At 49.6% G+C, this 22,177-nt stretch overlaps 1 protein-coding gene across 2 annotated transcripts in view; it reads right to left on the bottom strand.

Annotated features, from left to right (window-relative positions):
• AGO2 (argonaute RISC catalytic component 2) overlaps window positions 1–22,177 on the bottom strand; it is a 121,459-nt gene that overhangs the window by 49,467 nt on the left and 49,815 nt on the right. For both annotated transcript variants that reach the window (XM_033203337.1, XM_033203338.1), the window contains 2 exons: window positions 20,814–21,009; window positions 6,183–6,303 (listed from right to left, as the gene is read on the bottom strand). In XM_033203337.1, coding sequence (XP_033059228.1) covers window positions 6,183–6,303; window positions 20,814–21,009 — 317 coding nt within the window. The remainder of the gene's footprint in view (window positions 1–6,182; window positions 6,304–20,813; window positions 21,010–22,177) is intronic.

Consider the following 22,177-nt stretch of genomic DNA (forward strand, 5'->3'; position numbering starts at 1 on the left):
GCTGCAATCTGGGAGTGGCCCAACTGCCATTTTCTGAACATGGATAAGAGAAAATGTCAGCCCAGGACTCTGATCCAGGGCCTGGAGCACGGCGAGGCAGCTGTGACATCCAGTCTCCCCAGACAAGCCAAACCCGCAAGCTGGCCTCCCTGTCCGGAAATCCTCAGGGTGAGAGAAGTAGAGCTGTCATGGGGTGATTCCCATTTCGGTGTCGTCACACAGCTCAGCAACAAAGGGAAAAAAGCATTCTAAAGAATGCAAAGAGGACAGCCCGGGGCTCATGCCTGTAATCCCAATACTGTGGGAGGCCGAGGTGGGCTGGATCACTTGAACTCAGGAGTTGCAGACCAGCTTGGGCAAAGTGGCAAAACTCTGTCCCTACAAAAAGAAAATTAGGCCGGGCGCGGTGGCTCAAGCCTGTAATCCCAGCACTTTGGGAGGCCGAGACGGGCGGATCACGAGGTCAGGAGATCGAGACCATCCTGGCTAACACGGTGAAACCCCGTCTCTACTAAAAAATACAAAAAACTAGCCGGGCGAGGTGGCGGGCGCCTGTAGTCCCAGCTACTCGGGAGGCTGAGGCAGGAGAATGGCGGGAACCCGGGAGGCGGAGCTTGCAGTGAGCTGAGATCCGGCCACTGCACTCCAGCCTGGGCAACAGAGCGAGACTCCGTCTCAAAAAAAAAAAAAGAAAAGAAAATTAGCCGGGCATGGTGGCACAGGCCTGTAGTCCCAGCTACTCAAGAGGCTGAGGTGGGAGGCTCACTTGAGCCTGGGTGGTGGAGGTTACAGTGAGCCGACATTGTGCCACTGCACTCTAGCCTGGGAGACGGAGAGAGACCCTGTCTGGAAAAAAAAAAAAGAGCACAAAGAAACTGTGTATGGAGCCAGGGAGAGAGCACAGAGGCACAGCTACCTTTCAAAAGGCTGTTCCTGCACTAAGCTTGGCTATGGCCCTGGCTGAGCCCATGGCCTCCCTGTCCACTGTCACTGAGGAGGGGCAAGGGAGGCGCTGCAGGCATGGCACGTCTGGCCAGCCACGAGGATCCCGACCTAGACGTGGCCTCCCCAGGGCGGCAGGAAGAGCGACCACACCCACTACACCTGCCAAGCCCGGGCTGAGAGACAGCTGCCAGGCTGCGTGCCACATTCCCCTCCCAGAAGGGGCCGTGCAGCTCACGTCTTATTGAAATGTGCCAGGTGCTGAGGTCTAAAGGCATCCTGTGACTCTGCAGGGCAGCAGCTCTCCAAAGGCAGATCACTGACCCCCAAAAGACCTCAGCACCAAAACCAGCCCCACCCATCACGTCTGCCAAGTGTAGTGGGAATTCAAAGTCACCTGGCAGATGACAGAGCAGGTACAGGGAGTGGCTGCTCAGCTATGGCTCGACACCACTTCCTGACCACCTTGTACTGGGGTGGGCTCGAGTCAAGGCACATGGCTCGCTCGAGGGGACCCTTGGCCCTGAGAGGTAGCAGGTCAGCCCCAAAGATGCTTGGGCCAGGCCCAGGCTAAGCAGGCTCCCTGCCGCACACTGCCCAAGCGGAGCCCCCCATGGCTTCCTAGGCCTCTCCTCGCCCCCGCCTTCTCTACCCAAGCCTTCAAGTGCAGAAGCTTCACTGCTTCAGGAGCCCTTGGTCTCCCTTGCTGCCAGACACCCCCATCCCAGGTCAGCAGGCAACAGCCAGGCACTCCTGTGGCCATAGCATGGCCGAGCTGGGCACAGAGGTGGACAGGCAGGAGTGCCGAACTACCATCTCCTTCAGCAGAGAACTCTGTGCATGGCTGTCTTCTCCCAAGGTACGCTGCTTCCAGGCAGGGTCTACTATTGATCTGCGCTGTGGGTCTGCCCTAACTTCCTTCTGGGAAGGAGACACCTGTGCTGTCCACCACCACTCCCAGACCGTGTCAACCCAGACATTGAATTTGATCCTTCAGGGAGATGTGGGAATACATTCTCAGGTTCATCTGCCACCAGCCGAATCCCTTCCAGGCCAATGCCACTTACCTTCTGTTATTTAGGGAGTTTGTAGTTGTCTCCGTATGTTCCTAAACGGTGCTCCTTCTGGCCACCTTTCTAAATTTTCTACTCAACTGAGCAAAGAAGCTCCAGGGAGCTGCAGACCTTCCATGGGCCCCGACAAGGGGAGTTATGGGGCTGGACCCAGAGTCAAGAACAGACGACACAAATCATGCCTTCAAAAAAGGACCCAGGAGTTCAACCCCAAATGCTGATCAACTTGTATAGTTTCCTGTGTCTCCATCTCCAGTTCTGGGAGGTGGGGGAGTGCGGCTGGGCGGTCCCAGCGTCTCCCGGGCCTGGGAGAACTCGTCTCTCTCCACACAGGGGCTGGGATGAAGGCAGGCAGGCTAACATTGCAGTAGGAGATTTAGGAGCTTCGTGTGTAAGGGTAAGGTGACACGGGCCCTCTGCGCAGGGGCCTGGGCCAGAGCTGCCAGAGTCCCCACGAGCCTCCAGGGTAATGGAGCACCAGAACGATTCCACTCTTACCACAAGCGAGGCACGAAAAAGTATTTCACAGAAAAAAGAGAAAACCCAAAGATGACATTGGGACATGATGCGAGAAGATGGGCATGGGGACACCTCCTTACGCAGGCTCTCAGACAGAAGGGGTTAATTTCTGCACCCCACAGAGATCCTACAGAACCCCCAAACCAGTGGGAGAAGTGCGGTCTGCACCCGGAGAACCCCCATGCTAACGAACACAGTAGCTTCGAGTAGGTTCTCTATGCCCTCTGGGACCTGAGCTTTTCTTTTTTCCTTTTTTTTTTGAGATGGAGTTTCGCTCTTGTTGCCCAAGGCTGGAGTGCAGTGGTGCGATCTCGGCTCACTGCAACCTCCGCCTCCCACGTCTGAGGGATTCTCATGCTTCAGCCTCCTGAGCAGCTGGGATTACAGACATGCTCCACCACACCCGGCTAATTTTGTATTTTTAGTAGAGACGGGGTTTCACCATATTGCTCAGGCTGGTCTTGAACTCCTGACCTCAGGTGATCCGCCCACCTTGACCTCCCAAAGTGCTGGGATTAAAGGCGTGAGCCACCACACCTGGCCAACCTGAGCTTTTCATGTGACAAAAGAACAAGGAAGGTTGGGATGAAACTTAAGAGGGAGTGAACGCCTACTGGGTGTAGGGTTGCACGTATGAGGACTCATGTGGGCACCCCAGAAAAACACTCTGACCATTAGCAAGGCTGACAGACCAGGGCCAGAAATCTGCAGTTCTGCAAATTAAGCTTTGTTTAAATTTTTATTTTTAGACAGAGTCTCACTCTGTCGCCCAGGCTGCAGTGCAGTGGCGTGATCTTGGCTCACTGCAACCTCTGCCTCTCGGGTTCGAGCGATTCTCATGCTTCAGCCTCACAAGTAGCTGTGACTATAGGCGTGTGCCACTGTGCTTGGCTAATTTTTTTTGTATTTTTAGTAGAGATGGGATTTAGTCACGTTGGCCAGGCTGGTCTCACACTCCCGGCCTCCAGTGATCCACCTGCCTCGGCCTCCCAAAGTGCTGGGATTACAAGCATGAGCCACTGCACCTAGCCTTAAACAAAGAATTTTAAACCCTCGCTACTCGGCCGGGCGCGGTGGCTCAAGCCTGTAATCCCAGCACTTTGGGAGGCCGAGACGGGTGGATCACGAGGTCAGGAGATCGAGATCATCCTGGCTAACACGGCGAAACCCCGTCTCCACTAAAAAAAAAAAAAATACAAAAAACTAGCCAGGTGTGGTGGCGGGCGCCTGTAGTCCCAGCTACTTGGGAGGCTGAGGCAGGAGAATGGCGTAAACCCAGGAGGCGCAGCTTGTAGTGAGCTGAGATCCAGCCACTGCACTCCAGCCTGGGCAACAGAGCGAGACTCCATCTCAAAAAATGAAAACAAACAAAAAAAAATAAACCCTCGCTACTCAACGTGTGGTGTGGGGCCAGCAGCACGGGCACCGGCTCAGGCTGGTGGGAGATGTACCACCTGGGGCCGCAGGGGACAGGCACGGGGCAGGGATGTACATGCTCACTGAACTCTCACAAAGCCCCGGGAAGTAGTTTTTATTGCCATCTCTCTATTTTACAGGGGAGGCAGATGAGGCTTGGCCAGTTGAGGTGCCCCGGGTCCCACCACAGGAAGGGCGGAGCCAGGCCTCACACTCATATCTAGTTTTACCCCAGAGTGTGTGCGCAGTTAATTTCCACAAAGACAGGTCTCGAATTTAAATATCAAATACCATATGGACTCCCCAAGACCCTTTTCAGAAAAACTACCCGGATGCCCGCCCTGTGTGTAGATATAAATACGTACAGACAAAACTGTGCACAAACTCCTTATGCTTGTCTTTCTTATCAAACTTAAGTAAAAACAAATGCATATTAAGCACAGAACTTTAAAATGACTACATTTCAACTCCACGGCACGCTAGTTGGCAAGGGGTGATCACGTTGAACTGACGGGCATTTGGTCTAGGACTCGCTCCCATTGAGAAACCCAACGTCCATCACCTGGGCTGGCGGTGACAGTGCCCAGACCACCGTCCCGTTACAGCCATGAGGTTGCTTTCTGCAGAGCCCCATATCGTAACTCGGCCTCTGCTCAGCCACAGCACATTCTCGCCTTGTCAGAGCGCAGCGACGTGGAGGGGCATCACCAGGTGCGGAGACTGCTGGGCCCTGCTGACCATCCAGAAAGGCTGAAAGGAGCTTATTCATTTCAAGATTATCATCAAAATGAAAAGCTAGCTACTCTGGAGGCTGAGGTGGGAGGATCGCTTGAGCCTGAGAATTGAAGGCTACGGCGAGCGTGACTGCACCACTGCTTTCCAGCCTGGACGACAGAGCGAGACCCTGTCTCAAAAGCAAAAGGAAGAAGACTGAACGTCTGTAGAGAGAGCTGCTAGCAGGCCCCTTGCTCTCCCACTAACATAGACATCCCTGGCAGCAATCTGAGGCCCTCTGCACACTGAGCTGGCTTCCTTCTCAGGGACTCAGGGTTGAAAAAGCAAACTGTGCACGTTGTTCCCAGAGGGAATCAGCCCTTCATTCTCATAGCTGTTCAATTCCTGGTTTCTGATGTGTTCGCGTCTTAAAGTATGTGTAAAGATTATTTTTTATTTTTTTGAGAACTGAGTCTCACTCTGTTGCCCAGGCTGGAGTGCAGTGGTGCGAACTCAGGTCACTGCAACCTTCGCTTCCCAGGTTCAAGCGATTTTCCTGCCTCAGCCTCCAGAGTAGTTGGGATTATAGGCACCTGCCACTATACCCAGTTAATTTTTTATATTTTTAGTAGAGACGGGGTTTCACCATGTTGGCCAGGCTGGTCTCGAACTCCTGACTTTGTGATCTGCCCACCTCGGCCTCCCAAAATGCTGGGGTTACAGGCGTGAGCCACCGCGCCCAGCCTATAAAGATTATTTCTGAGCCGGATTTCTGCTCTTCTTCTACTTACAAATAACACCCGTATCACTCCGGAGCAGCACATGTGTTGAAAGATACTCCCAAGAAGTGACACTTCTGGGCAGAAACTTTATTACTTTTTAAATAAAGCCATGATAAGGATAAAGGTAATAAAAGAAGGTGACATTTTAATATACCCACTCCTTCTGGGTTGACTAATCAGCATCATTCGAATTTCAGATGAATCACTGGCTAGAGCAGAATGTTAACTGGGCCTCACTGCCACGTCTCTCTCTCACAAACCCCTATATGAGCATGCTTTTCCATAGGCCTTCCTGTGGAGATGGAGTCTCATTCTGTCACCCAAGCGGAATTCGTGGCGCACTGAGATACCTCACTTAGCCTTGAACTCCTGAGCTCAAGCCATCTTCCTGCTTGGCCTCTGCAGGTCTTTAGAATACTGGTGCTTACTCTAGGCTCTTGTCTGACGGTGGTTTGTGGCTTGTGTTTTGTGTGTGCACTTTGTACTGAAACTCTGGTGGTTTCAACAAGTTCTCCATATCTGTGTCAGGACCTAGATAAGTTAAACCCCTATCACTGAAAGCCACAACACAAAGAAGGTAGTTTCTATGGACCTCAGGACGAAGCGCATGGCAGCGAGCTGCTCTCTTCTCCTCGGTGAAATGGTTTCGTGTATGAGAACAGGCATGACGGACTTTACAACACGTGTGAGCTTTACTTCGCTGTACATTACTCCAAGGGCACCCCAGGGAGCTTACCTTGTCCCTCCCAATCGGAAGGGGCATGGCCGTGTACAGATTCTTCCTGCCGTCAAACACGGGCTTCCGATCCCCAAAGATCTGCGTTTTAAAGTGCTGGACCATGTGTTCCACGATTTCCCTGAAACAAAGACAAAAGTCAGGCAAAATGTCAGTAAAATGGAGAAAATGGCATACAAGGACGGTATTTTTCTGATGCTATTTTTATTTTTTGAGATGGAGTCTTGCTCTTGTCACCCAGTCTGGAGTCGCCCAGTCTGGAGTACAATGGCATGATCTCAGCTCACCGCAACCTCTGCCTCCCGGATTCAAGCAATTCTCCTGCCTTAACCCCATGAGTAGCTGGGATTAATGCCACTACGCCCGGCTAATTTTTTGTTTTTGAGACGGAGTTTCGCTCTTGTTGCCCAGGCTGGAGTGCAGTGTCACGATCTCGGCTCACTGCAACCTCCACCTCCTGGGTTCAAGTGATTCTCCTGCCTCAGCCTCCCGAGTAGCTGGGATTACAGGTGCCTGCCACTATACCCGGCTAATTTTTTGTATTTTTTTTTAGTAGAGACGAGGTTTCATCATGTTGGCCGGGCTGGTCTCAAACTCCCGACCTCAAGCAATCCATCCGCCTCGGCCTCCCAAAGTGCTGGGATTACAGGCGTGGCCACCGCGCCCAGCCCTATGATGCTACTTTTAAAGCAATTTTGGAAGACCTGTGGCTCCTTTGGGCAACAGGACTTCCAACTTCTATACGGAAGCAGACCAGATCCATGAGTGGGTTTGTGCTCATGCACTGAGTGAAACATGGGAGGGAGAACCTGGGCACTGTCCACGCCCCATACAGCAGATGGCAGACACCTCCAGAACCCCCGGAGCTCCCTGGAGGCACTGACGAGAAGAACAGAGCTTGTGACATTTGTGTTCCATGGAGGTAGGGTCAGGCGCCCATGCCTCCGCACGGCTCCCCACTATGCTCACAGACTGGCAGGTGTGGCTCGGCTTGTCTGCAGGCCTCGCCGTGGCCGCTAGGATTTGCTGTGTGACCCCAGTCAAGGGGTTTGTGAGACTGGCTTGGCCTTCTGTGCTCCTCTGATCGCCAGAAGAATGAATCCTGGGAGCTGCTGCCGCTCCATTCCAGCCTGACCCAGGGGCCCAGTCAAACCTCAGCCCACTTGCAGAGCCATGGTATGAAATGGATGCTTGCTGCTGGGAGGGGCTGGGGTTTTGGTGTTAGGGGCTCAGGCATTCTGGTGGCAGAAGGGTGCTAGATGCAAGGAAGCTGCTCTGCAGTGCTCCATGAGCAGAGATCCATGACTCCCCCCCTCCACCCCCCAACCCCCACTTCCCCACCGTGACAGAGAGGCCTCCAGAAACACTCTGCAAACCTCCTGCTGGCCTTGAGCTCTGCTCCAAAGAGGTACCAGCTTGGCATAGCACTCTCCTGGCATTTCAGGTGGTTGTTTTATTTTATTTTATTAGAGACAGGGTCTCGCTCTATCTTAGTAGAGTACAGTGGTGCAATTACTGCTCACTGCAGCCTCGATCTCCCGGGCAGAAGCAATCCTCCCATCCCAGCCTCCCAAGTAGCCAGAACTACATGCAACAGGCCACTATGCCCAGCTAATGTTTAAATTTTTTTGTAGAGATGGGGCCTCCCTTATGTTGCTCAGGCTGGTCTCGAACTCCTGGGCTCAGGCAATCCTCCCACCTTTGCCTCCCAAAGTGATGGGAGTACAGGCATGAGTCACTGTGCCCAGCTCAGAGGGGTTCTGAGGCATTTTAATTCAGCTCACTAAATGCCTACCCTCTCACACCATGCCTGATGAAGTACAAATATGAAGAGCTGGGGTCCCTGCCTGCCCACAGAGGCCCAAGTGAGGGAAACGCAGAGGCCCACGGGGTGCTCAACATCTCGGTTTTTTTTTACCAGGAAATGCCAGCTCAGGGGATGTGGTAAAGAGGGAGAGACGAAGGTGGGGGCAGGGGAGTCGCTGACAAACCTCCACAGGGAGGCAGGAATACAGCGTGGCTAGAATGGTCGTTCTCCTGGGCAGAGTCTCGGTCATCTCTCAGGAAGCAAGAATCTGCCAACTCCTTCCATTCCTTTCCCAAAAGACAAGGCAAGCTGGCCCGGAGGGCTTTCCTTATTCAGAATGGCTTTGCTTGGTCCACCTCCAACAGCCCCAGGAAGAGGGTCTCAGGGATCCAGTTAACCTGCCCTCAATACCTGTGGTCTGGGGAGTGCCCGTGGCAGATGCCCAGAGCCTCTCAGTGACATCTTTGAGGGCTCCACCAAGCTGCACCCGCCTCTGATAGTGCTGGGAGATCCAGCCTGGGCAGGGTATAGCACTGAGGGCCATCAGCATAGCCCCGGCATCCATCCCTGCCATGCCCACCTGGCAGCCAGGGCACAATCTCACCTGGCACCTCCCTGACCTGCTCTGGGCTGCCCAAGACAAGGTGTGCCCTGCAGCTCTTGCAAGAGGACAGCTCATTTCTCCGTGCTCTCTCCAAACCATTACAAAGGGTCCCCAACCTTCGGAGGACCTCATCTCCCTGGCCAGGGCAGCACAGTCAACTTGAGGTGCAGATGGCTCCATTGGAGGGAAGGTGGGTTCTACTCACATTCAAAGAACAAATCATTCTGGCCTAATTCAAACTTGACCTGAACACAGTAAGACGGCACACACCCTGACTCATTTTATGAGGTTAGCAAAACCTTTAGGTTGAAACTAGACAGGAAGGGTACTAAGAAATCACGGGCCAATCATTTATAAACAGAGGCAGGAACAAGCTGTATCTAGCAACATGTTTAAAAATAAATCATCATGCCAAAGTTCAGTCGATACCAGAAACAAAAGGTTGAATTTAACATAAAATTCATTAACATGAAACAGGTTATAAACCTAAAAGCTATAACTGAAAAAAGCCTAGAAGAAAGCATAAGAGAAAAATGCTCCTAAACCTTGGGATAGACAAAAATTTCTAAGAAATGTGTCCTTAAAGAAAAAAATTCATAAACTAGGCTTCATTAAAATTAAAAACTTTTACCCATCTCTTAAAAAAGAGAGAGAGACATCATTATAAAAGAGAAAAGACAAGGCCAGGCGCGGGGGCTCACGCCTGTAATCTCAGCACTTTGGGAGGCAGGTGGATCACTTGAGGTCAGGAGTTTGAGACCAGCCCGGCCAATATGGTGAAACCCCATCTCTACTAAAAATACAAAAAATTAGCTGGGTGTAGTGATGGGTGCCTGTAATCCCAGTTACTTGGGAGACTGAGGTGGGAGAATCGTTTGAACCCAGGAGGCGGAGGTTGCAGTGAGCCAATATTGTGCCACTGCACTCCAGCCCGGGCATGACAGAGTGAGACTCCGTCTCAAAAACAAACAAAAACAAAAAGAGCAATCAACTAGAAGGAAATATTCCATAATCACACAGACACACATCCAACAAAGAACGTGTATGCATAATGTATTTAGGAAAATTCTTACAACTCAGTAAGACAGATAATCCAACTTAAACGAGCAAAAAATGTGACCAGACGTATGGCAGAAGAGGATACAGAAATGGCGGGTAAGCACATTAAAGGGTGTTCATCACTAGGCTTTCGGGAAGTGGAAATGAAGCCACAGACACCCAGTAGAGAGGCTAAAATCGGAAAGGGTAACAATACCAAGAGCTGGTGAAGGCGGAGGGAAATGCTCTTTTCTACGAGGATGATGCGACTACTTTGGGGAAAAAGTGTGGCAGTTTCTTACAAAGGTCCATGTCTATTTACCACCCTGTCTAGCAACATCTGACACAAGAAAAATGAAAACACACATCCACGCAAACATTTGCATATAAATGTGTACAACAACTCCAAACTGGAAAGAATTCAAATCAATGTCCATCAGCTGGTGAGTGGACAGACCCACACAATGCAATACTTGAGTCCCACTGCATGCAACATGATGAGTGTCTTAGAAACACACTTGGGGAACAGAGCCAGCCACCAGGAGGAACAGGTATACCATGATAATGATTCCATGTATAGGAAACTCTCTGACAGGCAAAAACAATCTATACTGACAGAAAGCAGGTCTCTGTTTGCCTTGGGGCAGGGGCCAACAAGCTTCACTGCAATGGAGCAGGTGCTTCTGGGGTTGTTAGCATGTCCTATTGATTGTGGTGGTTCTTACAGGAGTGTATACATTTTTTTTTTTTTTTTTTTGAGACGGAGCCTCGCTCTGTCGCCCAGGCTGGAGCGCAGTGGCCGGATCTCAGCTCACTGCAAGCTCCGCCTCCCGGGTTTACGCCATTCTCCTGCCTCAGCCTCCCGAGTAGCTGGGACTACAGGCGCCCGCCACCTCGCCCGGCTAGTTTTTGTATTTTTAGTAGAGACGGGGTTTCACCGTGTTAGCCAGGATGGTCTCGATCTCCTGACCTCGTGATCCGCCCGTCTCGGCCTCCCAAAGTGCTGGGATTACAGGCTTGAGCCACCGCGCCCGGCCATGAATTATATCTTGATAAAAGTTGGTATCTGTAAAAATCAATGTAACATATTAGAGAAAAATTATGACAATTGTAGCCAGGCGGAGTGGCTCACTCCTGTAATCCCAGCACTTTGGGAGGCTGAGGTGGGTGGATTACCTGGGGTCAGGAGTTTAAGACCAGCCTGGCCAACATGGTGAAACCCTGTCTCTACTAAAACTAGTAGAGAGTTTTAGTTAAACTAAACTAAACTGGGCACGGTGGCTCACGCCTATAATCCCAGCACTTTGGGAGGCTGAGGCGGGTGGATCACCTGAGGTCAGGATTTCGAGATCAGCCTGGCCAACATGGTGGAACTCTGTCTCTACTAAAAATACAAAAATTAGCCAGGCATGGTAGCAGGTGCCTGTAATCCCAGCTACTTGGGAGGCTGAGACAGGAAAATCGCTGGAACCAAGGAAGCAGAGGTTGCAGTGAGCCGAGATCATGCCATTGCACTCTAGCCTGGGCAACAGAGTGAGACTCCATCTCAAAAAAAAAAAAAAAAAAAAATTAGCCGGGCATGGTGGCACATGCCTGTAGTCCCAGCTACTTGGGAGGCTGAGGCATGAGAATTGCTTGAACCCAGGAGGCAGAGGTTGCAGTGAGCTGAGACTGCACCACTGCATTCCTGCCTGGGTGACAGAGTGAGACTCCTTCTCAAAAACGAAACAACAAAAACAAAAAGAAAAATTACGACAATTTCAAAGTTGTAGAAGAAAAGCATTTAATAAAATTCAACATCCACTCATGGTTTTTTTTTTTTTTTTTTTTTTGAAACAGAATCTTACTCTGTTGTCCAGGCTGCAGTGCAGTGGTGCAATCACAGTTCACTGCGAACTTGAACTCCTGGGCTCGAGGGACCCTCCCCACCAGCCTCTCAAGTAGCTGTGACTATGGGCACATGCCACCACAATGGCTAATTTCTAACTTTTTGTAGAGATGAAACTTTGCCATGCTGCCTAGGCTGGGCTCAGGCAATCCTCTCACCTTGGCCTCTCTAAGTGCTGGGATTATAGGTATGAGCCATCATGCCTGGTACTTATGATTTAAAAAAAAAAAAAATTAGAGAAGTAGGGATAGAAGGAAAAGTCTTAATCTGGTAGGAAATCTGCATGGAAACCTTCTCAAAGTCTATAGCAAACCAACTTTCCCTGAGGCTCGCAACATAACTAAGACGCCCAAATCACCACTTTTGTTCAATGCTGCGCTACAGGTCACAGTTACCACCCACCGTAGGGCAAGAAAGGGATTGTAAAGAAGAAAAAAACTGTCATTACTGCTGGACATTAGGACTGTATTTGCTGAAAATTCAGAAGAGGCTACAGAGCAAAAGGAAGCTTCAGAAAGCCAGAGCACTGTCTCCTGGTCTGGACCACGGGCCACGCATAGGGTGAGTGCCGCCTGTGCCCCTCCTTGGATAAAGATGCGCGTTGCCCTCCAGTGCACCTTTCTTCACTCCTGTGTTCTCAGTGAAAGAGGTGGCGGAAAAGGAGTGGCGGAGTAGGCCATCCAACAAACACCTCAGTGATGGTGCCTGCAAGCACCGCCTCCTGCAGGGATGGGTCCCCCGGCTTCCCTGTCCTCTCCCCTCTATGAAATCCAGGTTCTCCACAAAGATTTGGTCCCTGGCAGTACACTGGCAGATCCCCCCTCCTTTTTCCCTGTGAGACAATCTCGTGGCCGCTCTAAGTTGCATATCACAGCAGAGGAATTCCTGAGTGACTCGGTGATACACAACCGCTGTGTCTGGAAACAGTTATTTAACTGTAGAATGTAACATAATGGCAATACATCATTGATTACATACTTCAGAATCGGTGGCCACCCTGCACCTTGGCCTCCCTCCTCCTTCTAGTTTCTAAAAGAAAAGACCTCTGCCCTGACCCCCACCTGTCTGCCCCACAATTGGAGAGCGGCAGCCAAAAGCACTGTAGTCCTCCCCATAGCAGGGGTGCAGCTGAGGTGGGGGTCCTCCCACAGCCACACGCACAGGGAGGATGGAGGCAGGCATGGCGGTTCCGAGTCCCCACCTGTATTCACAAAGTTTTTTGTTTGTTTGTTTGAGACGGAGTCTCGCTCACAAGCCAGGCTGGAGTGCTCTGGCATGATCCCGGCTCACTGCAACCTCCACCTTCTGGGTTCAAGCGATTCTCCTGCCTCAGCCTCCCCAGTAGCTGGGACTACAGGAGCGTGCCACCATGCCCAGCTAGTTTTTGTATTTTTAATAGAGACGGGGTTTCACCATATTGGCCAGGATGGTCTTGATTTCCTGACCTCGTGATCCGCCCACCTCAGCCTCCTAAAGTGCTGGGATTACAGGCATGAGCCACCGTGCCTGCCCCAGAAATGTTTTGAGAGTCAGAAACACTCTGACTTAAGAAAAAAAAATTCAGTAAAGAGATATACCATGTTTGTGGATCAGAATATTTTCGTCAAACAAATCCATCTTTTTAATTTCAGTAAAAATCCAGAGTGGGATGTATTTTTGTTTGATAGGATTTAATAAACTCATCCTAAAATAGAAGTGGAAATCTGAAGGACAAAGGCTGGCAGGTATTCTTGAGGAGGAGCACCTGGAGGGAAGCAGTGGCGCTGAGGCAGGCAGAGAGCTCGGGACAGAGCCCAGAGCCCAGAAACAGGCCCAGGGGATGGGTGCAGCAGGAGAGAGAGCAGGACACACTTCTCAATGACTTATGGCAGGCAACCACACACCCAGGATTCAAGGAACTACAACCGAGCCCCGCTACTGGAGACTCCTCTGGATGAACCCTCACTGTCCCGAGCCCCATCCAGCACTCAGCATGATGACTCCACTCACTGACCATCCTGTGGGCCCCTGGAGGCGGGGTCAGGTCCAGCTCATCCTGCACACCCAGCACAGTGTGCAGTTTGGGCTGGGCAGATCTCTCAAGAGAAGGAGGCTGTTCGGTCGTGCCAGCGAGGCAGTGCCCCAAGGGGCTGCAATGCACACCCGTGGAGTCGGCTGGCAGACAATCCTGGCCACCACTTAGGCATCCACTGCGCAAGAGCGAGCATCCCTGGCCACCTGCTGCAGCCCCCGTGCCTTGGGGCCCACTGCTGAGGGTGAGGAGGGGCCCATCTTGTATAAAGTAGAGAAAGTGGACCTCGTGGCTGTGGCAGCAGGATGGCACCTTGCTGCCTAATTCTAACACGGGGTCCCTTCCCTCCTCAAACACAGATGACCACGTACTTGGCAGTGAATTTTCTTTCTTTGTAAAACTGTGAAAAATACAGATAACATAAAATTGACCATTTCAACGGAGGGTTCAGTTCAGTGGCATTAAGCGCGTCCATGCTGTCGCGCAACAATCGCCACCCTCTGTCCACAGATGTTTTTCATTTCCCCAAAGTGAAACTGTACCTGTGAGGCACGAAGTCCCCAGCCAGCCCATGGAGCCACCTGGGGACGCCGCTCTTGGACTCCCTGAATCTGGTTCTTCGTTTCAATCCAGTGCAAGCACTGGAAAGTAAGCGAGTGTCCCTGCTTCTGGAGAGCCAGCTCTGCTGGCCAACCAGGTCTCAGGCTGGCTCCTGACTTCCCAACAAAGATGACAGCCCAGGAGCCCATTTGCATGCATTCCATCCACCAGTGGGCCCCCGGCCTCTGAGAGCGTGACCCACGTGGAAACGAAGGAAAAGGAGAACCACCGCCAAGCTGTTAGTGCTCGTTCTGCCAAGTCCTAAGCAGGGACAACTCCCTCCTCAGTCACCACCCAGGACAAGGGCAGTGCCAAGCAGCACCCCACACAGGGCCAGGGCCGCCTCGCAGAAGCCGGAGCGTGCTTGCTAATGCAGGGAACCAAGTGCCTGCCCTGTTTGCCTGTTTGCCTTTTTGTCATAACTCTGACAGGTTCCCTCTTTTACAAATGTCATCCTTTCATTAATTTCCAATTACACAGTTTTTGCCTTAATACATTCTCATCGAAAGTTTCACATAACGATAAAGCTGAAAGTCCCAGCCTGGGCAACACGGAGAGACCCACTCCATCTCTACCAGATATTTAAAAATTAGTGGAGTGTGGTGGTGCACGCCACTACTTGGGAGGCTGAGGTGGGAGGATCGCTTGACCCCAGAAGGTCGAGGTTGCAGTGAGCCATGATTGCATCACTGCACTACAGCCTGGGTAACAGAGGGAGACCCTGTTTCAAAAAGAAAAAAAAAAAACCCCAAAAAGCTAAAAGTCTGTTTCCACTACCCACTCATTTCAATCTCCATTCTAAGAAGTAACCTTATCCTTTCCAAACCTATGCTTTCACATAAACACATAGCTATCTACAAATACAGTGCTTTATTATTTTTATACACACGGTATCAAACCCACACTTCTGAGGCTCCCATTTTCCTACTCTGTGTCTTTGAGATCTTTCCTCCTAACTATATACAATGTGGCCTAGAACTACAGACCCATAATCATGTGCCTTTAGTGTTTACCACTTAACCACCTGCTACTTAGTTGCCTGTGTTTCTGGGCTTGGAGGTCAACCTGGGAGCCCCACTCCACTGCTGCTGAGGCCACACTGCACTCCCCAGTGCACTCCTCTAACCTGTCGCTTCCTACTGATATTCAGATGGTGTCTTTTGTCGCTCTTTTTTGTTCAGAGTAGTCATCCTATACATCTCCTTGGGATACAGAGACTGAGAAGGAGAACGGGTGTGTCAGAGGTGTTTCTGCTTTCATACCTGCACCAGACTGTCTTCTAAAGAGGCAGGGCTCACCTGTACTCCTGCGAGTGGCTCATACCCAGAGTCACAGAGCTCTAGGTGCGAGGCTGAGTGTGACGCAGCCATGCTGCCCGGCCCTCCGCTTCACAGCCCAGGGCAATCGCGTCTGCTAGTTCTTCTGGGGAACTCACGAAGCTCCCCAGGAGCGTCTTGACAGAGCTCAAGATGAACAAGCAGGAAGAGGGGCAGGGGAAGGGAGACGAGCCCATCTCCTCCTGGTAGCCCCCCCATGCTTCTCGGCACAGAGCATGAGGGCAAGGCCCACGTGACTTCCGCAAGGCTTAGGTTGTGCGGCCCTTGCCCCCATGCTTTCTTGGGGCTGGCTTAAGACTGGCTGTGTTGTGCAGCCACCTCGGTGCCCACAGCTGTACAGGATGCTCCTGAGAGGAGGGGTCCTGCTTGCACCAAACCCCACCCAGGCAGCCCTGGGAAAAGGGGCGGACTATATTGCAGGGCCTGAGGGCACTGAGGCTGCTTTACTAGGTAGCTGTCAGAATGTCGTCACGGAGGTGACTGAGGTGCAAGGGCATCTTTCTCATGACCTTGGACAAAGCCTCTGTGTTGGACTCATTAAACATCGACCCGGGGCATTGCACAAGGTTTGGGAACTCATGACTAAGACGCCATCCTGCTCTCACAGAGGCTGCAGCGTGGAAAGAGAAATGGCTAGGAGACGCCGAGCAGCAGGACGGAGGAGCTCCCCGGGCCCAGACTCATGACGGGCTCAGGGCCCCACCTTCATCTCCCTTTGCACTCGGAGCTCCCCTCCAGCGGCGCTGACCATGGGCACCATCCACCTCCCCACTGGGGACACCTCAGCCACCACTGCACCTCTAGGGCACTGCAGCTGATGCGTGAGCAGGGGTCTCAGGAACGTGGGTCATGGGAGGAGGGAGGAGGGTCCTAGGAGGCAGGCCAGGGCTCCCACACAGGTCTTGCGAGCACAAACATTTTACTTCTGATATTTTCCTATGCTATTTTGATTGATTACAATTTTGAGATAGGGCCTAAAGGTTCCTAGGTCTAGGCAGCAACTCTCAAGCTGGCTCACAGCCTAGTAGGCTGGCCTTGGCCCTGTGCATGCAGCTCCTGCCCTGCATCTGCTGCTTACCAACTGCGTGACCCGACCCTGGCAGGCGAAACCACCGGCGTGTAGTAGCACAGTCCTGGAAAGACACCACGTTCTCATCACCCTCAGCCTCTTTCTGGTGTCAGATGACAAAGCCTTGGCCATGCCTAGTTTCATAAAAGAAAGCTGCTTGTATACTGTGGTCGACGGCCTAAGGGCCCACCTTCCACTGCACCAGTCAATAGCCCAGAAAATATGGGCTGGGTGAGGTGGCTCACACCTGTAATCCCAGCACTTTGGGAGGCCAAGGTGAGCAGACTGCTTGAGGCCAGGAGTTTGAGACCAGCCTGGGCAACATGGTGAAACCCTGTCTCTACTAAAAATACAGAAATTAGCTGGGCACAGTGACTCACGCCTGTTATCCCAGCACTTCGGGAGGCCAAGGCGGACAGACCACAAGAGGCCAGGAGTTTGAGACCAGCCTGAGCAACATGGTGAAACCCAATCTCTATTAAAAATACAAAATTTGCCGGTTGTGGTGGTGCATGCCTGCAATCCCAGCTACTCCGGATGGGTGGCTGAGGCACGAGAATCGCTTGAACACAGGAGGTGAAGGTTGCAGTGAGCCCAGATAATGCCACTGTACTACAGCCTGGGAAACAGAGTGAGACCCTGTCTCAAAAAAAAAAAAAAAAAGGAAAAAGGAAATGTGTATACTGCTTCATGCCCTCATTCTGGTTGTAAGAGTACCCCCTAAATCACAAATTCACACAGGGTTCTATCCCAGGGAAATGCAAAAACAAACCAGCAGTCCCACTGATGGAGAGCCACACAGCAATGACATATACTAAAAGATCTAGGAAGACCTTTAGTAAAGAAAGCTGCTTAACCCAGTGGTGCACATAGTTTTTGTTCAGAAATACACGTTCTAGTAAGTGCATATTTAAAGAACCTCATAGAACTCTCAGCATACTCTGGACATGTTGAGTGAATCCAACTGTTTAGTTTTACAGATATGAGAACTAAGTTCCCAGACATTCTCTCTCTTAGCATATTCAGCTTTGCAACCATCGCCATGGCTTAGAACATTTTTACCACCCCAAAAATCAACACCATACTCAACAGCAGGCACTCCCCACATTCCAGGAAAAGAAAAATTTACACAACAATTTATAATAGCATCCAAAAACACAGCATACTTCGGATTCATAGTGAACACAATAAAGAATTCAAAGGGGCTTTCTAGCATAAATTGATGAGTTTTTTATATTTATTATTCTATGTACTTGGAAAAACAACAGATCCAGAATAGCTAAAACAATTGTGAAGAACAACAAATTTGGAGGAATTACTGAATCGGATTTCAAGCCTTACCACTTAACTATAGTTAAAATGACCAAGAGTTCCTTGCCTAAAGACAACACAGAAGATAATCCAGAAATAGATCCACACACATATACAGGTTGAGCACCCCAATCTGAAAACCCCAAATCCAAAATGCTCCAAAATCTGAAACTTCATGAGCACCAACATGATGCTCAAAGGAAATGCTCATTGGAGCATTCTGGGTGCCAGGTTTTCAGATCTGCAATTCTCAACTGGTAAGCAAAATGGAAATATTCCAAAATAGAAATAAATAATAAATAAATGAAAATTTGAAACACTTCTAGTCCTAAGAATTTTGAATAAGGGATACTCAACCTGTACAATCAAAGGATTTTTTTCAAAAGGCAAAAGGCAAATCAGTGGGTGAAAGAAAAGCATTTTCAACAGACCACCACCTCACACCACACATACAAATTAATTCAAGATGGATCACGGACTAAATATGCAAGCAAAAACCATAATTCTAAAATAAAAACAAGAGAATATCGTTATGATCCCTAGGTAGGCAAAAATTTCCTAGAGAGAATACACTATGTAACGGCTGTTTTTAAAAATTTATAAATTAGACTTCAACAAAACTAAAAAGTTCTGCTCATTAAAAGAAAGACACCATGAGGAAGGTGAGATGACAAGTTTTAGACCAGGAGAAAATATTCCCAGTATAGACTTGTATGATGGTGATTTTTAGGTGCCAATGTGTCTAGATTAAAGAATAATCCAGAGAACTGGTAAAGCGTGACTCCTGGGTGTGCCTGTGTGGCTGCTTCCAGAGGAGACGGCGTGTTAGTCAGGGACCGGGTGGGGATCTGCTCCCAGTGTGGGTAGTGCCATCCAATCAGCTGGGGGCCCAGATAGAAAAAAAAAAGGAAAGAAAGAGTGATTTCTTCTCTCCCTCCTGGGGCTGGGACACTGTCTTCCTCCTGCCTTGGACATCAGAACTCCAGGCTCCCTTGGCCTTTGGGCTCCAGGACTCATAGCAGCAGCCCCGTGGGTTCCAGGTCTTTGGCTTCCCTGATTATAAGGCTTTCAGAGTCCCGCTACTGACACTCTAGGCTCTCCAGCTTACAAATGGCCTGCTGTGGGACACCTTAGCCTCTACAATCATGTGGGCCAATTCCCCTAATAAATCCCCTCTCATATCTATAGATATATGTATAGTCATGTGTGGTTTAACCATGGGGATACGGCCTGAGAAATTCACTCAGGCGATTTCGTTGCGGTGTGAACATCATAGAGTATATTTACATACACCCGCGAGGTAGAGTCTACCACATACCTAGGCTGCAAACCTGTACAGCATGTGACTTCTGAACACTGCAAGCAATTGTAACACCATGGTAAGGATGTGTGCATCTACATATACTTAGGCTGGGCCCAGTGGCTCATGCCTGTAATCCCAGCACTTCGGGAGGCTGAGGCAGGCAGATCACTTGAGGTCTGGAGTTCGAGAGTAGCCTGGCCGATATGGTGAAATCCCATCTCTACTAAAAATACAAAAAATTAGGCAGGTGTGGTGGCATGTGCCTGTAATCCCAGCTACCCGGGAGGATGAGGCAGGAGAATCACTTGAATCTAGGAGATGGAGACTGCAGTGAGCCGAGATTATGCTACTGGACTCCAGCCTGGGTGACAGAGCAAGACTCCATCTCAAAATAAAAAATAAAAAAATCTAATCTCAGAAAAGGTAATGCACCGCTCTATAACGTTACGTGGTCTATGACGTCAGTAGGTGACAGGAATTTTTCAGCTCCCTTACAATCTTTTGGGACCACTGTGGTATATATGGTCTGTCACTGGTCAAACATTGTCATGCGGTACATGACTGTATCTCTATCCTATTGGTTCTGTCACTCCGGACGACCCTGACAAATGCAACATGCATCTAGAATATACTAAAAACTCTCACGGATCAATAACAAAAAGACAAGAAACTCGGTTTAAAAAAAAAAACAGGTCAAAATACTTCCAACACTTTGCTGGAAATAATATATCGCTTAATGGATGAAAATAATATATAAACACACGGAAAGACACTCAGCTCATCAGTTACCAGAGAAATGAAAATTAACCACAATGAGAAACCACAGTCCACCCACCGAAACACACAAAAAACGCATGACCACACTGAGCGCTGGTGGGGGTGGGTGGCCTCAGAAACACTCGCGGAGCTGACGGGAGGAAAACGGATGGGAGCATGGGAACACCATTTATTTGACAGGTTCACATGCAGCTAAACGCACACCTACCCTTCGACCCAGCAATTCTACTCCTAGGTACTTATCTAAGAGAGATGAAAACACCTCCATAAAAAGAACGTCAACAAGAATGTTCACAGCAGCCTTATTCATAATGGCCACAGCCTAGACTGCCCATGTGTTTAAAAGGAACATGAAAAACAGACTATGAAATAGGCAATAGAGTATTCTTTAGCAATAAAAATAAGCTACGAATACACACAATGGCGCAGGTGGGTCTCATAAATTCTGCTGAGTAAAAGCAGTCGGGATTGAGGCTGTGTCACTAGACAGACCCAGAAACTAATCTATGTGACACAGAGCAGAATACTGTGACTTTAGGGGCTGGGGTAACTGGAAGAGGGTATGAGGCAACTTTCTAGGGTGATCAGTATATATATTTGTCAAAATTCTTCGAGTTGTACATTTATGATGTATTTCACTATCCTGAAACTGTGTCTCAATACAAAAACTTTATATATATATATATATATATATATATATGTATGTATTTTTTTTTTTCAGTCCATAGGTTAAATCTGAAAAACTGTTTTTGAAAAACAAATGCAGCTGAAATGTTCTAGAAAAAAGCCAGGTGGATCTGCTGAGAATTTCAGAGTTGATTAGTTTAAATGCCATGTCTGTCTGCGCAGACCACTTACACAGGTCATGAAGGATGAAACGTAATACCTGTTAACTCTCCTTGGGCACTTCTCTGGCTTGATATCCAATTCATAGTGATAGATGTCAATTTTGGGGATGTCCATTTCGAAGAAATTGGCCTGTAATTTGATTGTTCTCCCGGAGGTCCCAAAGTCGGGTCTAGGTGGAGGCTTGAAGGCATATCCTTGGATGGGGGGTGGCGGCGGTGCAGGAGGCGCAAGTGCTGGAATGGCAGAGAGAACACCCGTTAACAGGGGAGCAGGCTTGCTCTGTGGCCCTTCCCACCCCTCAGCCCTGAGCCACCATATGCCTCCCTCTGCTGTTTCCATTCATGTCCAGGCCAATACCGCATTCCACGGAGGAGGCGTCTCAACATTAAGCCAATAATTCACTTAAAATGTATCATAACAAGTCATCGGTGATCAAACTTGCTGTGCCCATTTCTGTTCTTTGTTCCCATCTCAGACCCTGGACAGATGAGGCAGCGTGAATTACCAGCAAGGGAGACAAGGCAAAGAGCCCGAAAGTGTCAAGGTGGTGCCCTTCCCTCCTTGCTGTTTAAACCACTCATGTACTCAGGAAATGCTTTTTATCACACATAAGCAGCAGAAACTACATCCCAACTCAAGTTTTCAGTGGCTCCATATTAGTAAAGTTCAAAATGTAGATTTAGAAAAGTTAACATTTTTCAATAAAAGAATACTTTCAATTTTCACTCAAATGTCTGTTTAAAAAAAAAGACAACCCTTTTCCATTTAACAAATCACATGTACTTCAATCCCTATTGACATTCACCAGAAAAAGTACTCTACTAAAAATAATATGAGCTGTTCTTACTGGATTTCTGACCTAGAAAAACTCAGAGACTCCTTGAATTATTATTTTTTTAAATTTTGTTTCCTATGAGAAAACTAACATGCTTTCAAGATTATTAAGCTCACTGAGTTACAACATTTGGAAATGGTCATGGCAGCATGGTCTTCCACCAAGCTGCCATGACTTCATAGATGACACGTCTACAGACTTCCATGACACTCCACCCTTCAATGGCACACAGCGGGTGCCCCTGTGGGCTGGGTGCCATGCCCTGGGCCAAGGCTACAAAAATAAACCAAGTCAGGCTGGGCGCAGTAGTGGCTCACACCTATAATCCCAGCACTTTGGGAGGCCGAGGTCAGTAGATCACCTGAGGTCAGGAGTTCGAGACCAGCCTGGCCAATATGGTGAAACTCCATCTCTACTAGAAATACAAAAATTAGCTGGGTGTGGTGCCATGTGCCTGTAGTCCCAGCTACTCGGGAGGCTGAGGCAGGAGAATCGCTTGAACCTGGGAGGCAGAGGTTGCAGTGAGCCGAGATCATGCCACTGTACTCCAGCCTGGGTGATAGAGT

Source organism: Trachypithecus francoisi, unplaced genomic scaffold (genome assembly GCF_009764315.1).
Source record: "Trachypithecus francoisi isolate TF-2019V2 unplaced genomic scaffold, Tfra_2.0 Lachesis_group7, whole genome shotgun sequence".
Taxonomy (NCBI): Eukaryota; Metazoa; Chordata; class Mammalia; order Primates; family Cercopithecidae; genus Trachypithecus; species Trachypithecus francoisi.